General features: G+C 43.0%; 1 protein-coding gene across 1 annotated transcript in view; it reads left to right on the plus strand.

The window, feature by feature from the left end:
- LOC106581260 (ribosome biogenesis protein BMS1 homolog) overlaps window positions 1-16312 on the plus strand; it is a 39631-nt gene that overhangs the window by 15326 nt on the left and 7993 nt on the right. Inside the window, exons 8-18 of the mRNA XM_014163214.3 lie at window positions 74-267; window positions 597-748; window positions 1142-1782; window positions 2276-2377; window positions 2610-2764; window positions 3098-3179; window positions 3508-3758; window positions 5677-5865; window positions 8972-9152; window positions 9545-9603; window positions 14284-14406. Coding sequence (XP_014018689.2) covers window positions 74-267; window positions 597-748; window positions 1142-1782; window positions 2276-2377; window positions 2610-2764; window positions 3098-3179; window positions 3508-3758; window positions 5677-5865; window positions 8972-9152; window positions 9545-9603; window positions 14284-14406 — 2129 coding nt within the window. The remainder of the gene's footprint in view (window positions 1-73; window positions 268-596; window positions 749-1141; window positions 1783-2275; window positions 2378-2609; window positions 2765-3097; window positions 3180-3507; window positions 3759-5676; window positions 5866-8971; window positions 9153-9544; window positions 9604-14283; window positions 14407-16312) is intronic.

Genomic DNA, 16312 nt, shown 5'->3' on the forward strand with positions numbered 1-16312 from the left:
ATTCAGAAAGCTATATTGTCTTAACATTGGGCAATTTGGTTTGAAACCTAACACATGATGGCACCCTCTGCAGGTGTGGGGGACTTTGCGGTGGCAGACATCAGCTTCCTGCCAGACCCCTGCGCTCTGCCTGAAGCGCAGAAGAAGAGGGCGCTGAACGAGAAGGAGCGGCTGCTCTACGCTCCCATGGCGGGGGTCGGGGGGGTCGTGTACGATAAGGACGCAGTGTACATCGACCTGCCCGGCGGCCACGTCAATCAAGAACAGGTCAGTTCCAACCCCTGGGCCATGTTCAGTAAGACACAGAAAAGGAAAATGCTTTGAAACATTTAACAAAAAATAAAAAACGATGTATTTTTATTGGTCAAAGTCAGGCAGTTGATGGATGTGATATGAAAGTGCTCCTGAATATGATTTACTACTGTTATATACATTGGCTTGAGACTGTTGTAATGAGTGTACTAAACCGAAAGTGTCATGGACCGTTGAAAATTCCCTCTCCCCTGAACCTAGATAATGTCCAGAGGATTTCGGTAATGTGTGTGTGTGTGTGCACACGCTCCTATAATCAGTTACCTCTGTCCCATGTCCACTAGGAGGAGGTCCGTCCCACCACAGAGTTGGTCCAATCCCTCATCAGTACACACACCACCCTGGATGCCAAGATGGCCGCCAGCAAAGTGTCACTGTTCACAGGGGCGGCTGCCCTGACCCCCAGGGAAGTGGAGGAGGAGGAGGAGGAGAACGGGTGAGTGACGCTCAGGCAGCAACGTCCTATCCCATATATTATGCGCTACTTTTGAAAGCCACTATGGAATCATTTGAGACACAGCCCTAAACTCATTGTTAAAATTGGTTAAAGACTAATTGTCGAGTCGCAGCCCTAAAATATTGTTAAAATCTGTTTATAAACTTATTGTTAAAAGAGAACCTCATCGTCGTGTTAATCTCATGGACTGTCAGTCCTTGCAATTTGAGAGTCGCTACATTTCTCCAGTCCTATCGCTCAGCTTTATAGCAAACCAAGTGGCTGCCGTTTTGTTCTTTTGTGAAATAAAAAGTGGACCCTTAAATAAAGGCATATAGAAAATGATACACATTTTTGCCTCTGACTTGTGTTGGTCTCCATCTTGTCTTACAGGCTGACGTCAGGACTCCAGGAGAGCCGAGTCTGGGACCCTGAGACACAGAGAGAGAGGAGGAAGGCTGTCTTCACTGAAGAGGAAGATGATGATGATGATGATGACAGTGATGGTAGCAGTGAAGAAGAGGGGGATGAGGAAGGAGAGTCTGAAGAAGAGGATGAGGAAGATGAGGGGGGAAACAAAAGGGAAGAAGAAGAAACGGTTTTGAAGAACGAGGCAAATGACAAAACTGAACCAAAAGAGAAGCAAGGAATAAAGACCGTCCCTCCGGTGAAGAGACAGAAGATGGAGGAAAGGAAAGCGGAGAAAGGGCCAGTGGTGGAGGTACCTGCCTTTGCAGACAGTGAGGATGAGCTGGAAATGAGTGAGGAGGAGGAAGGGGGGAAGGGAGAGCAGGAGAGTGAAGGAGAGGAAAGCGATTCGGAGGGGGAAGAAGATGAAGAAGACGGTGCAGTGGAAAAGGGTGATCTCAAACCGATAGACTCGGGTCATTGCTCGGAGGAGGAGGATGCGAGTGACTCAATACAAGATGACTGCGAAACCAATGTCTCGGGCAAAGAAGGCAAGAAGTCGAATGCCACCTCCAAAGAGGAAGATGAGGAGATGGAGGGAGGAGAGCTGTGCTATGAAAGTGCCGGTAATATTCTGTCTATTCAGCGTAGTTTCATTGTGGCCCCTCCCCCTTGTCTATACTACCTCTTCAGGGTCCACAGATTTTTGTTCAATAATGCTGCTCTGAATTGAGTACCAAGTTGAATACTTGAATCAGGTGTGTTAGTGGCGGGCTGGAACAAAAACCTGCACACACTGGTGTAAGCAATATTGTGACGGATGCACCTTACCCCCAACAGTTGTCTTACGCTCTAGGCACTCCTGTAGATCTGAAAGGACTGGATAGGTTTCTTGCCTTGTGATAGGGCATTAGATTATCCTATCTAATCGTATTAAATGTACATGAGTGCCTAGGAGCTAAGGGTCGATTTAGCATTCAGAATGCTTCTTCTGTCTGCCATATTGCGTTCACCTTGTGAACACTGATGGGGAGGGGAAGTGGCTAAATGGAACAAGAACTTAAGTTGGAATCAATAATTCATTTGACCTTTGACCCTAACCCACCTCATGTTTCTCAGGGTCACTGCGGTGGAAGGAGGGCCTGCAACAGAAAGCGTCGGAGGCGTTTCTACGGCAACAGCGCGCCGCCCCCAACCTGCGTAAACTGGTGTATGGCACAGGTAACGTCTCCTCCTGGGTTTCAGTAACAATATCATTTTTGGTTCTTAGAAAAAAAATATTTTCCCTTTTATCCTAATGTCATGGCGGATCTTGTTTGTTGAGCACTAGTGTATTCATTAATGCACACTATAGCGATAAAAAAATGACAGTTTCATATTGGACTATTTCGCCCCATTTGCTTCCGTTTGTGCCTAACCTTGATTTCTGACTGTCTACGCTTGTTTCCTTCAGTGGCAGAGGATGATGATGATGGGGAGGAGGATGAGGAGGAGCTGGGAGGGCTGTTTCGAGTCAGCCGCCCTGAGAAGGGCAAGAAGCATCGTGCGGACGGCGTGGACTGCTCCAGTTTTGAACCCGATGCCGCTCGCAATTGGGACCTGGAAGAGGTAAAATAAATCTACAAAACCATATTGTAGCGCCCCTTTCCTTTGTCCCATCTTTTACTACAGGGTTTATCTTCCTCTGGGACCCCAAGGGTTGCACATTTTTGTTTTAACCCAGCACTAGCACACCTTATTTGGTACTGGACATTTAAAGTGTGGAAAGACCAACCGTTTGAAGAACGGCATTAAGTAAGATGTTAGGAGCTATGGATGGAGGCATTCATACATTCATATTCTGGCCTGGGTTGGGCTCAATACAATTTAGTTTCCATCAATTCAAGAGATGAATTCAACTTGAGAATATGTTTTGTAATTGACATAAATATTGTGTCTCAGATGCTGGACTCGATACGGGACTGTTTTGTTACGGGGAAATGGGAAGACGATCAAGATGCTGCTACATTGCTGAAAGAGGATGGTAAGGAGTTGCTGCTCATTGCTCAATACTGTCGGGATTGTTTTCATGACTTTCTCGGTCTTGTCCTTTTTTAAAAGTGCTTTATAACTGCAATCTGTACCATTTGAAATGAAATCTGTTAAGGTCGACTCCTGTGTGCACATCAAATATAGTAAGCAGAGAGCAATTGAAATTCATCTTCCCCAATTGTAATTATTTTCATGTGCTCCGGATATGGGCTCATATTCCCAACAGAGTAGTCCCAATCCATCAGGGCTATGTACTGTATATGAGAAGTCCACTGTTCATTATCACCCCCTTGCTAACGTGCTCTTCTTTTCTCTTTTAGAGGAGCTGTATGGCGACTTTGAGGACTTGGAGACGGGGGAAGTGCACAAGGGGAAAGCTGCCAAGCAGAAGGACCAAGCCGAGGAAGAAAGTGATGAGGAGGAGAAGCTGATGAAGGTGGACGACGAGACCCAGAAGAACAAGCGTCTGGAGAAGAAACGGCGGCTGAAGGAGCGTTTCGACACAGAGTACGACGACGGAGACGCCACCTACTTTGACGACCTCAAGGAGGAGATGCAAAAACAGGCAGAGGTGAGGGGTTATTGGGTCATAGGTAAACGTTTGTTATGACAGGAGGCAGAAGTCTCTGGCCCTGTTCGAATACTTCAGAAATGTCTCCTTTTTCCTTTCTTGATGTAGTCACAGATTGTTTTACAAATAATATATGTTTTGTGTGGGTATTTTGACACTTAATTTAGACAGTTATGAAATGAGTGGGGATTACAGACATGTGGGAGAAACAGTGGGAAGAGAGGGTGCAGGCAATGTTCCCAAAAAAATGTAGTCACTGCGCAAATTTCATGTATGCTGAGCACAAACTTGAACTTTGTGAAAATGTTGTGCAACTTCCGGCATGCGTTTACTGTGCACACTGAGGCTGTACCTGATTTAAGTTAGTTTTAACAGTGGCCAAGTAGGCTACTGTGGCTATTTGATCATAATATAGGCCTACCATAAAAAACTGAAGAAAAACACATCCCGGAACATTTTAACATGGAACTAGAAAAGCTATCATTCAGCCTACAGTAGCAGCCAATGTGTGGTGTTCAATGCCTACATTCCATTATAATATAAAAAATATGAACATGCAGGGCTTGACATTAACCTGTTTAGTCAAGGAGGTGACTGAAAATGTTGTTTGACGGAAGAAACCACTTTACAAAATCAAATTCGTTATTATTCCCATACCATTATTACAGAGAATCAGACAAATTATGCTACAATCTGCCTATTGGCTACTTATTCAAGACCGTCTCAAAATACAACACTTCCCCTTTAAGACACAAAAAAGCTCAGTACCTGACTTGCTTTCCAAAGATGGCTAGAAATGCACACATTTTGTGCTCTTGTTGGACGCAGTCACTCCCTCATTGTTGACTAGAAATGAGCTATAACTGGCCTAATAACTCACTATCAAAGAATAGGAACAAATGTGCACTCATGGCTACATGCAGCTCTCACTTTGATCTCGAAACAAGCGCATCTACTCGAACGCTCATACTGTAAACACAGTTCAAAGTGAATGGCACATATCCATATGGCAATGGCTATTTGCATATAGGCCTACTGCAGCTGTGGTTAGTTATGGCGCACCGTTCTGTGTAGAATACTGCGGAGTCATGCCTGTCAATGCATTAGAATCCTACTCCAATGCGCTCTGCCTGCAAGAAAATCTCTTGCACAGTTAATTTTCCATACGAAATCTTGCGTAGTTTGTTTTGTTTTTCGGTATATTACATTGAAAGTGGCTAATATTGCGTTGGTACGATCACAATTGCCACAGTAGAGTGAAACGTTGATAGTGTTAACTAAAGTGGAAAACTGTAGAAAGTTGAGTGACTTTCAATCTCGGGCTTGTGTGCGCTCGCTCATATTTCTTCTGCACGGCTGCACACCTGCGCGCGCACACAGCTTAGAGGGAACATTGGTTGCAAGGTACTGTCTCCAGTGGGGAGCGTCGCGTGACATGGCAGGAGTGTTACCACTCAACCATGGCTCGGCGCGTGAACACAGATCTGGATTGGTTGGCTTGGTGAGCGATAGGGTGGTAACCTTACTTGCACCTACCCAACCACCAGATCTGTGCTTACGTCTAAGAAACGAGGAAGGATGCATTTGGAAATTATTCAAACGGGGTCAAGGTAACATCTTATTATACCCAAAAGGAAACCAAAGTTGTCAGTGGCATTCCGATCAGACATTGGGTCGTGTTCATCAGGCACAATGAGGGAAAATCAGTCTTGAAACGCAACACAAAATTGTGCATGCTCTTTTTTTTCTTTTTCTAAATCCACTTACAGGACTGTCAACCTTGGCACTGACACAAAGTATATTCAGTATGTGGCCCGTGTGGGATTCAAACCAACAACCCTGGTGTTGACAACACCATGTTCTAACCCACTGAGCCTTTCATTTCACCACAATCTCTAAACCTTTCTCCTCTTCCTAGCTGAACCGGGCTGAGTTTGAGGACGTGGATGACGAGACACGGGTCCAATACGAGGGCTTCCGGCCTGGCATGTATGTCCGTCTGGAAATCCCCTCCCTGCCCTGCGAATTTGTCACCAACTTTGACCCCCACTATCCCATCATCCTCGGGGCTCTAGGTGCCAGCGAGGGGAACGTAGGCTACCTGCAGGTAAGCGAGGGTTAACGAGTCAGGCGCCGATCCATTTAAATTGAAGTAAAGTGAATTGGACTTCCAGTTCAAGAACTGAAAACTCCTTGGCTGTGTCTGAAATATCCCCCTATTAAACACAGGGACGTCCCATTGAGACCGATGTCTCTTTTGCAAGGGAGCCCTGATTCACAAAAATGCAGCAAAATAAGGAATTACTGACAATTAGAAAAATCCAAGGCGGGAGCATGAAACATACAAAAATACCATTTTGAAAACTCATGCATTCCTCTGTAAAAAGGTCACTTACCAATACCCTGAAATGTCTGAAAGGCAACGCTGCGTCCAATTGTAGGGTATTCTGAAATGTGTTCCATGTATGTGGCACGTAAAACTAAAGGGTGTTTTACCTAAATCAGTAATTTCAAGAATTAGCCATTCCTGTGAGCGAGTAAGGTATTTGTACTTCTGTAGGTCAGGAGCGATGTAGTATGGTAGTTTCTGCACGAGCGCTTTATAAATGAACAGAAGGCAATGCTCTCTGCGTTGCCAATGATGGCCAGCCCACTTTCTGATACAGATCACAGTGACGGAAAGTCAACTGAACTAATTATTCTATCAAGCGAAAGGCACAATCGATTTCTGTAGAAGAAGTCCATCTTAATTCTGTTTCTTCGTTAGCTCATCTACATGTTTTAAATGACTTCTTGTCATCGATCCAAATGCCTTATGAGTGGACTTGCTCCATTCAGCGTGCAGATATGTCTGAGCTCTAGAGAACAGAATACACTTTGTTTTATCTGCAGTCAGTACCAGTTTGTGGTCAACAAGTGCTTTTTGTATGACATTATGGAGCAGTCTGCGGTTCAGCTATAGCCTGATTCGAAGAGGAGGCAGAGTAAAGCACACTGTCATCAGCATAAGTGTAGCTTGCAGTTTTCCACTAAGGAACCAATATTGTTTATGTACAGTGCGAATAGTATTGGCTGTAAATCAGTTGTGCAGTGGTGCCTGGAGAAGTGGGTATACTAATGTTTTGCTAAAAATATTTCTAAACAGACCCGCCATGTGTGAAAATTTATGAGAGTCACATAGGCCTAAACTGAAATTTTGTTCATGTTTTTGCTCACACTTTCTTTTAAATGGAATGTTAAGTCCACAACAATGATTAACCACATCAGGAGACCACTTTTGAGGTCTGGGGAAAAATCTATGAAACATTTACATTTGAGTGTAGTTACCCTTTTAATTCAACTACAGGCATCTAGCACTGTTTGGTTAGCAGTGTTTCTGTATTGCACATGAGATGGAGTTTGCAAAACAAATGGCCACTGGATTGATATCATATCGTTCTGCCAGGTAAGCATAGGCTACTTTGTAGCTAGTTAACATTTAATTGAAGGTTTTTGGGAAAACCTTTCCATCTACCAGAAGATGGTTAGGCCCATCATTAGCATCGCACATTTTTTCCTGTTCCTTAATTGTTTGAAACCTGGAAGTTTGATTGGTGGAGTGCTGCAGAGATGGTTGTCCTTCTGGAAGGTTCTCCCATCTCCACAGAGGAACTCTGGGGCTCTGTGACCATCGAGTCTTGGTGGTTCCAAACTTCTTCCATTTAAGAATGATGGAGGGCACTGTGTTCTTGAGAACCTTCAATGCTGCAGAAATGTGTTGGTACCCTTCCCCAGATCTGTGCCTCGACACAATCCTGTCTCGGAGCTCTACAGACAATTCCTTCGACCTCATGGCTTGGTTTTTGCTCTGACATGCACTGTCAACTGTGGGACCTTATCTAGACAGGTGTGTGCCTTTCCAAATCATGTCCAATCAATTGAATTTACCACAGGTCGACTCCAATCAAGTTGTATAAACATCTCAAGGATGATCAATGGAAAGAGGATGCACCTGAGCTCAATTTCGAGTCTCATAGCAAACAGTCTGAATACTTATGTAAATAAGTTATCTGTTTTCTATTTTTAATACATTTAGAAACATTTCTTAACCTGTTTTCACTTTGTCATTATGGGGTATTTTTTTAAAATCTATTTTAGAATAAGGCTGTAACGTAACAACATTTGGAAAAAGTCAAAGGGTCTGAATACTTTCCGAAGGCACTGTATATGCCTCATCACAATTCTATCTCAGAGATCTACGGACAGTTCCCTGGACTTCATGGTATAGCTTCTGCTCTGACATGCACTGTCAACTGTGGGACCTTATATAGACAGGTGTGATTCTTTCTAAATCATGTCCAATCAATTGAATTGGCCACAGGTGGACTCCAAGTTGTAGTGATATCTCAAGTATGATCAAAAGAATTTGGATGCACCTGAGCTCAATTCAGACTGAAACACAAAATGTGGGATAAGTCAAGGGGTAAGAATACTTTCTGAAACCAATGTGGTGATCTTAGATAGCTTCTTTACATCGATTTCATACAGACACTACCAGATGGGATGATAAACTTGAAGATTTCATCTATCTAACTAGCACCAGTCTGTATAGCTACTCTCTCCCTCACATGTAAAACTCACCGGCCCCTGACCATCATACTGCTGCAAGCAAGTGGCACCTAAGTCGTGCAGCAAGCCAGTTCCTAAGTTGAAACAATGTTATTAAAAGAAGTGTACGTGTATTTTGACTATCTGAAGAAATGTCATGATATTCGAATAGAGAAATTATTTAAGATGCCCATCCCTAGAATAGGGTGCATTTCGGAAGCATCCCTTGTTTTCCAACTCTTTCATTTGAATTAAGTAATCTTCTGAATTTAAATGGAATTGATCCAACCCTGCAATGGGTGATGCAGTCCTTTTGAGAGCACTAAATGTAGTGGAAGGTCTTGTTTGTTGAATAGTAGATGTAAATCCCCTCAGCTAAGCTTCTTAACAGACTAGGCCTAAGTAATGGGCCAAGAACCATGCTTAGTCATGCTTACTGAACTTACCTAAGTTCATACTTTTTCAGAAAGCAATATGGTTCAACTCATCCCAGTGTTGATTTATTTAAATGTTAACATTGTATTTGCATCTTTCCCTATAAATTAAGATCTAAACAAATGGCATGATAAGTGTAATTTGTATAGAACTTTTCCAAGTGCCTCAAGATGATCTTTCTCTTGTCCCAGATGCGGTTAAAGAAACATCGATGGCACAACCGGATCCTGAAAACGCGCGACCCCCTCATCTTGTCCCTGGGCTGGCGTCGCTTCCAGACCATCCCCCTGTACCACATCGAGGACCACAACGGGCGCCACCGCCTGCTCAAGTACACACCGCAGCACATGCACTGTGGTGCCACCATCTGGGGTGAGAGCAGTAATGCGGCTGTAGTTTTAGTATTTGTTAGTTATTGATTCAGGTGGCACCTTTTTCCTCCATTGCAACTATTCATCAGAGGGCTGTATCACATAGCAGGATCGCTACGTTAACCAGCTAAGTTTGATGCGCATTCTGATATAGCTCTTGATTATCTGGTTCCTTAAGAAGCTAAATTGTAAAATATGTTGAGGGCGTCGATCCGGTTGTACTATGCCTATATATCTACATATATCTATGAAAACTGAAATAACGTAATATTTCTGACAACTAACTGACATGCCCCCCTGGTCAGAATTACATGGATCAATCAACTTACCTGTTAGAATATAGGTCAAATAATGAATACATGTGAACCCTGTCCTTCTCTGCTGTGTTCCTAGGTCCCATCACACCTCAGGGTACTGGCTTCCTGGCTGTGCAGTCAGTCGCAGGAACGAAGGTAAGAACCACAGAGGCAGGCCACAAAGGAAATAATTACATGTAATCCTTTTACACTTGTGGGAATTGGGCTATATGTATAGGGCTAAATTCAAATGTTTCTTACAGAAGAAATATAAGATGCATATGCATAACCATGGTAGAAATTGAAAGGGAACAGGTTGGAGATTATTTGGAATTTATTAGACCAAAGGTGAGGACATAACTGTTACCTGACACAATACTGAATCCAAACATTACATTGTTGACACTGTTAAGTTCTAAATAAACCGAGTAAAAAAACTCATGGGTGCTTAGTGAAGCTCAAACCAAGTTTATTCACCCACTGGGTCATACAGCTGCATAAGACCAATAACATATTCACACAAGCACTGGTATTTAACCCTTTCTGCTATGCTGAGCTCCTCCTTACACATCTGAACAGCCAATACACCTCTGTTGCAATCCAGAAGATTAGTGATTATATGTTCTTCCTCACTTCATCTAACATGATCTCTGCCCAAATTCCTCACTCCTCTCCAACTCACGGTTTTCATGTTGACTTGTACCAGACTGGCTCTTCTCCTCCCATGGGATCCCTGATGGCTAACAATAACATATACTGACAGAATGTAAACGTTAATAACATATCTTGACCGAATGTAAACATTCTACATTCCCCTCTCTCCTTCTGATATGGTTAAGGATATTTAATATTTTCAAGTTTATAAGTCAGAACCCATCAATACTATGTGCATTTTACATATACTGTAGTTTTCGCAGCATTTGTTGATAATGAAATCTGAAAGTACTCTGGATACATTCAGTAACATAATAAGTATCCCAGTTAGCTGCAGGGATAGGGGCATCTTGTTTCAGGTGGTGCTCAAGTTTAGAACATCTGTCAGTTGAATCCCATACAGCGCTGTAAAGCGGAGACCCTGAATGCTGACGTCATGTATAGCATGTTATTTACAGCCACCGTGTTCCAATTTAAGCACTTATCAATTTCCAAATCTAACATTTTACAACCTGTATACGGGCTGGAGTGTAGAGGGTTAACATCCCTGACTTGGATGCAACACAGCAGCCAACCCCGAGGCTACGGCTGAGGACACATGCGTACAAGAAGTCCTGCTACGACCTCCATCAACTTTGCAAAAGGACAATATCAGGAACAGGGTGGAATCCTATTATACCAGCTCCAACACATGTGACAGGGGCTACAGTACATTACGGACTACAAAGGAAGCCCTAGCCGTGATCTGCCCAACGATGCCTCTCTACAAGACAAACTCAATGCCTTTTTATGCAGGTTTCAACAAAAACAACACAGAGCCCTGCATGAGAGCCCACACTAATCCAGAGGACTGGGTAATTTCTCTCTATGAGGCTGACGTAAGGTTTTTAAACAGGTCAACACTCTTAAGAACGCTGGGCCAGACGGTATTCCTGGGGCATGTCCCCAGGGCATGCGCAGACCAGCTGGCAGGCGTCTTCGCTGACATTTTCAACCTCTCTTTGTCCCAGTCTGTAATCCCCACATGTTTCAAGCTGACTACCATCATTCCTGTTCCCAAAACCTCTTAAGGCATCCTGCCACAATGACTACCGCCCTGTAGCACTCACATCTGTAATAATTAAGTACTTTGAAAGACTGGTCATGGCACATATTAACTCAATCATCCCAGACACCCTGGACCAATTAGAATTTGCATGATGCCCCAACAGATCCACTGACAACGCAATCTCAATTGCACTCCATTTTTGCCCTCTCCCACCTAGAAAAAAGGAATGCATACTATGTGAGGACGCTGTTCATTGACTACAGCTCAGCGTTCAACACCATAGTGCCCTCCGAGCTCGGGACCTTGGAACTGAACACCCCCCTCTACAACTTGATGTTGGACTTCCTGACGGGTCCATCCCAGGTGGTAAGAGTAGGCCACGATACCTCCGTCACATTGCCCCTCAACATGGGGGGGCCCCCAGAGGTGTGTGCTTAGTCCCCTCCTGTACTCACTTTTCACCCACAACTGTGTGCCCATGCACGACTTCAACTCCATCAAGTTGCTGACAACACGATGGTGGTCGGCCTGCTCACCAACAGCCGACCTGTAGGGAGGTGGTCAGAGACCTGTCCGTGTGGGACCAGAACAAGAATCTCTCCCTCAACGTCAGCAAGACCAAGGAGCTGATCGTGGACTTCAGGAAGGAGGGGAGGGTGCAGATCCACATCGACGGGCCGCAGTAGAGCGGTTAAAGAGCTTCAAGTGCCTCGGTGTCCACATAACTGACTTAACTTGATCCTCTCACACCAGCACAATCGTGGAGAATGCTTGGCAGTGCCTCTTCTCCCTCAGGAGGCTGAAATGATTTGGAAAGGCCCCTCAGATTCTTAGGAACTTTTACAGCTGCTCCATGGAGAGCATCCTGACTGGTTGTATCACTGTCTGGTATGGCAACTGCACCGCCCTTGACCGGAAGGTCCTACAGTGGATGGTGCGGGAGGCCCAGCGCATCACTGGGAGGACATGCATGCCTGGGAGAGTCTGAGAAAGCCCTGAAAAATTGCCAAAGACTCCAATCACCCAAAACATGGACTGTTCTCCGTGCTCACGTCTGGCAGACAGTACCGGTGAATCAAGGCTCCGACCAACAGACTTCTTAAACAGCTTCTATATCTTGGCCATAAGACTGTTAAATGGCTAAACAAATACTGCCCCCCCCCCCCCCCCCCATGCTGTTCATTGATTTATTGATTGCCATTACCTTTTTTAGTATCTATCTATTTTATCCTGCTACCGGTTACTATTACTCTTGTTTACATGTATATATTGCCAGTAGTATAATACCATAAGTATTTATATATTTCTGCTTCCAGTCACTTTTCAGCCCTGTTTACATGTACAGTGCCTTCAAAGTATTCACTCTCCTTTACTTTTTCCACATTTTGTTGTTACAACTTGAATTTAAAATTGATCAAATTTAGATTGTCATTGATCTACACACAATACCCCATAATGTCAAAGTGGAATCTTTGTAGCTGAAATATTTTGAGTCAAGTATTCAAACCATTTGTTATGACAAGCCTAAACAAGTTCAGGGGAGGGTGCGGGGGAGGGAGTAAACATGTGCTTAACAAATATCATAAGTTGCATGGATTCATTCTGTGTTCAATAATAATGGTTAACATGATTTTTGAATGACTACCAAATCTCTGTACCCCACACATACAATTATCTGTAAAGTACATCAATCAAGTAGTGAATTTCAAGCACAAATTGAACCACAAAGAACAGAGGTTTTTCAATGCCTCGCACAGAAGGATGGCGATTGGCAGATGTGTAAAAATAAAAAAAGCAGACGCTAAATATCCCTTTGAGTATGGTGAAGTTGTTAATTATAATTTGGATGGTGTATCAATACACCCAGTCACTACAAAGATACAGGTGTCCTTCCTAACCCAGTTGCAGGAGAGGAAGGAAACTGCTCAGGGATTTCATCATGAGCCCAATGGTGATTTTGAAACACAGTTTAATGGTTGGGATATGAGAACTGAGGCTCGATCAACAACATTGTAGTTACTCCACATTACTAACCTAAATGACAGAGTGAAAATAAAGGAAGTAAAAAAAAATCCTAAACATGCATCCTGTTTGTGACTAGGCAATTAAGTAATACTGCAAAAAATGTGGCAAAGCAATTAACTTTTTGTCCTAAATACAATACAACAGAGTACCACTCATCATATTTGCAAGCATGATGGTGGCTGCATCGTGCTATGTTGTATGCCTGTCATTGGTAAGGACTGGAGTATTTCCGGATAAAAAAATGTATGGAGCTAAGCACAGGCAAAATCCTACAAGAGAACCTTGTTCAGTCTGTTTTCCACCAGACACTGGGAGATTAATTCACCCAGAAAGACTCACAGCTGTAATCACTGCCAAAGGTGCTTCTACAAAGTATTGACTAGGGTATGAATACTTATCTAAATGAGCGATTTCTGTATTGCATTTTCAATACATTTGCAGAAATGACAAAGTTTTCACTTTGTCATGATAGGGGTATTGTGTGAAGATGGGTGAGGGGGGGGGGGGGGGGAATGGATTTAATCCATTTTGAATTCAGGCTGTAACACAACAAAATGTGGAATAAGTCAAGGGGTATGAATACTTTCTGAAGGCACTGCATGTCTCATTCCGAGACGCTGTGTGCTAATGCCTCAATTGGTCAACTCTGCTGTCTGAAGAAAAGAGCGACCTGTAGGTTGATTCTGCTGCTACGATTGGATAGCGTGCAGCTGTGCTGTAGGTTAATTCTGCTGCTATGATCGGGTCGCATGTTACCGTGCTCCAAATCAATAGTTACGGGGTGCTGCCAGCCGCAAATCTCAGTTTTGGAAGATATTGACTTTCTACCACGTAAACAACGAGTACAGTTGTTTACGACTCATATTGATGCAATATCTTCAACCAGAGAAGTTGTTTTTTGAGTTCAGCTCCTCTTTAAAATGTTACCATATTATGTAAATACCCGGTAAATGGTGAACTGGATATTTGTATTAATTTGTCATTATTATTACCTGTTACACCAAAGATGTCTCATTTGTCAGGAGCAACATACATACCATGCACCAGTACACAGTATGGGTTACTTCTAGTAGTATCTTTGTTGAAGTTCTCCGTTCTCTCTCTTGCAGACCAGTTTCCGCATCGCAGCTACAGGAGTCGTCCTTGACCTGGACAAATCTGTGACCATAGTCAAAAAGCTCAAGCTGATTGGCTACCCATACAAGATCTACAAGAACACATCATTCATCAAGGTAGGATGCACCTCATAGCACTATAGTTCAGCTACAATATATTTATTTTTTGTGGTAGACATTTGAGGCATGAGTTAATCTGTTGTAGAACAGAATAACATAAATAATCTAACACTTTATGAACCAGCTGTGTGTACATAATGCTTTATGAATATATTAATATAAACTTAATGGTTCACAGGAAAGCTGGGAAACTTTTATATTACATTTTTTCTTGACATGGTCAAATAACTAGATTTAAAATTAAAATAAATCCCCCCCTAATTTGGCACACAAACTAGAGTCCATGAGTAACTTGGTCAAAGATAATGGCACTATTTGGCCTATAGGGGGCGCTGTTGTAATCACTCACTTAAACCCTCATATTCATCACCCTGTTTGACCTAGAGATTTGAAACGGTTGTTGTCTTTCCTCATGTAGGTGTCTTTCCTCATGCTGAACAAATTTGCCTCAAGGACCCATAAGGTCTGTTGGGATAGATTTCCTTCCATCTTGGACATTTTGGAAAAACGTATTCTCATGAACCATAAATCCAAATAACACCAAAGTATGTACAGTTGAAATCAGAAGTTTACATACACCTTAGCCCAATACATTGAAACTCAGTTTTTCACAATTCCTGGCATTTAATCCTAATAAAAATTCCCTGTTTTAGGTCAGTTAGGATCAGCACTTTTATTTTAAGAATGTGAAACGTTAGAATAATAGTAGAGAATGATTTATTTCATATTTTATTTCTTTCATCACATTCCTAGTGGGTCAGAAGTTTACATGCACTCAATTAGTATTTGGTAGCATTGCCTTTAAATTGTTTAACTTGGGTCAAACATTTCGGGTAACCTTCCACAAGCTTCCCACAATAAGTTGGGTGAATTTTGGCCCATTCCTCCTGACAGAGCTGGTATAACTGAGTCACGTTTGTAGGCCTCCTTACTCGCACACACTTTTTCAGTTCTGCCCACAACTTTTCTATAGGATTGAGGTCAGGGCTTTGTGATGGCCACTCCAATACCTTGACTTTGTTGTCCTTAAGCCATTTTGCCACAGCTTTGTAAGTATGCTTGGGGTCATTGTCCATTTGGAAGACCCATTTGCGACCAAGCTTTAACTTCTTGACTGATGTCTTGAGATGTTGCTTCGATATATCCACATAATTTTCCTTCCTCATGATTCCTTTCATTTTGTGAAGTGCACCACTCCCTCCTGCAGCAAAGCACCCCCACAACATGATGCTGCCACCCCCGTTCTTCACGGTTGGGATGGTGTTTTTCGGCTTGCAAGCCTCCCCCCTTTTTCCTCCAAACATAACGATGGTCATTATGGCCCAACAGTTCTATTTTTGTTTGTTTGAGGTTATGTTGATATAGGACTCGTTTTACTGTGGATATAGATACTTTTGTACCTGTTTCCTCCAGCATCTTCAAGTTCCTTTGCTGTTGTTCTGGGATTGTTTTGCACTTTTCGCACCAAAGTACGTTCATCTCTAGGAGACAGAATGCGTCTCCTTCCTGAGCGGTATGACGGCTGCGTGGTCCCATGGTGTTTATACTTGCGTACTATTGTTTGTACAGATGAACGTGGTACCTTCAGGCGTTTGTAAATTGCTCCCAAGGATGAACCAGACTTGTGGAGGTCTACCATTTTTTTTCTGCAGTCTTGGCTGATTTCTTTTGATTTTCCCATGATGTCAAGCAGAGAGGCACCGAGTTTGAAGGTAGGCCTTGAAATACATCCACAGGTACACCTCCAATTGCCACAAATGATGGCAATTACCCTATCAGAAGCTTCTAAAGCCATGACATCATTTTCTGGAATTTTCCAAGCTGTTTAAAGGCACAGCCAACTTAGTGTATGTAAACTTCTGACCCACTGGAATTGTGATTAAGTGAAATAATCTGTCTGTAA

The sequence above is a fragment of the Salmo salar genome, chromosome 02 (assembly GCF_965601325.2).
Source record: "Salmo salar chromosome 02, fSalSal1, whole genome shotgun sequence".
NCBI classification, from domain to species: domain Eukaryota; kingdom Metazoa; phylum Chordata; class Actinopteri; order Salmoniformes; family Salmonidae; genus Salmo; species Salmo salar.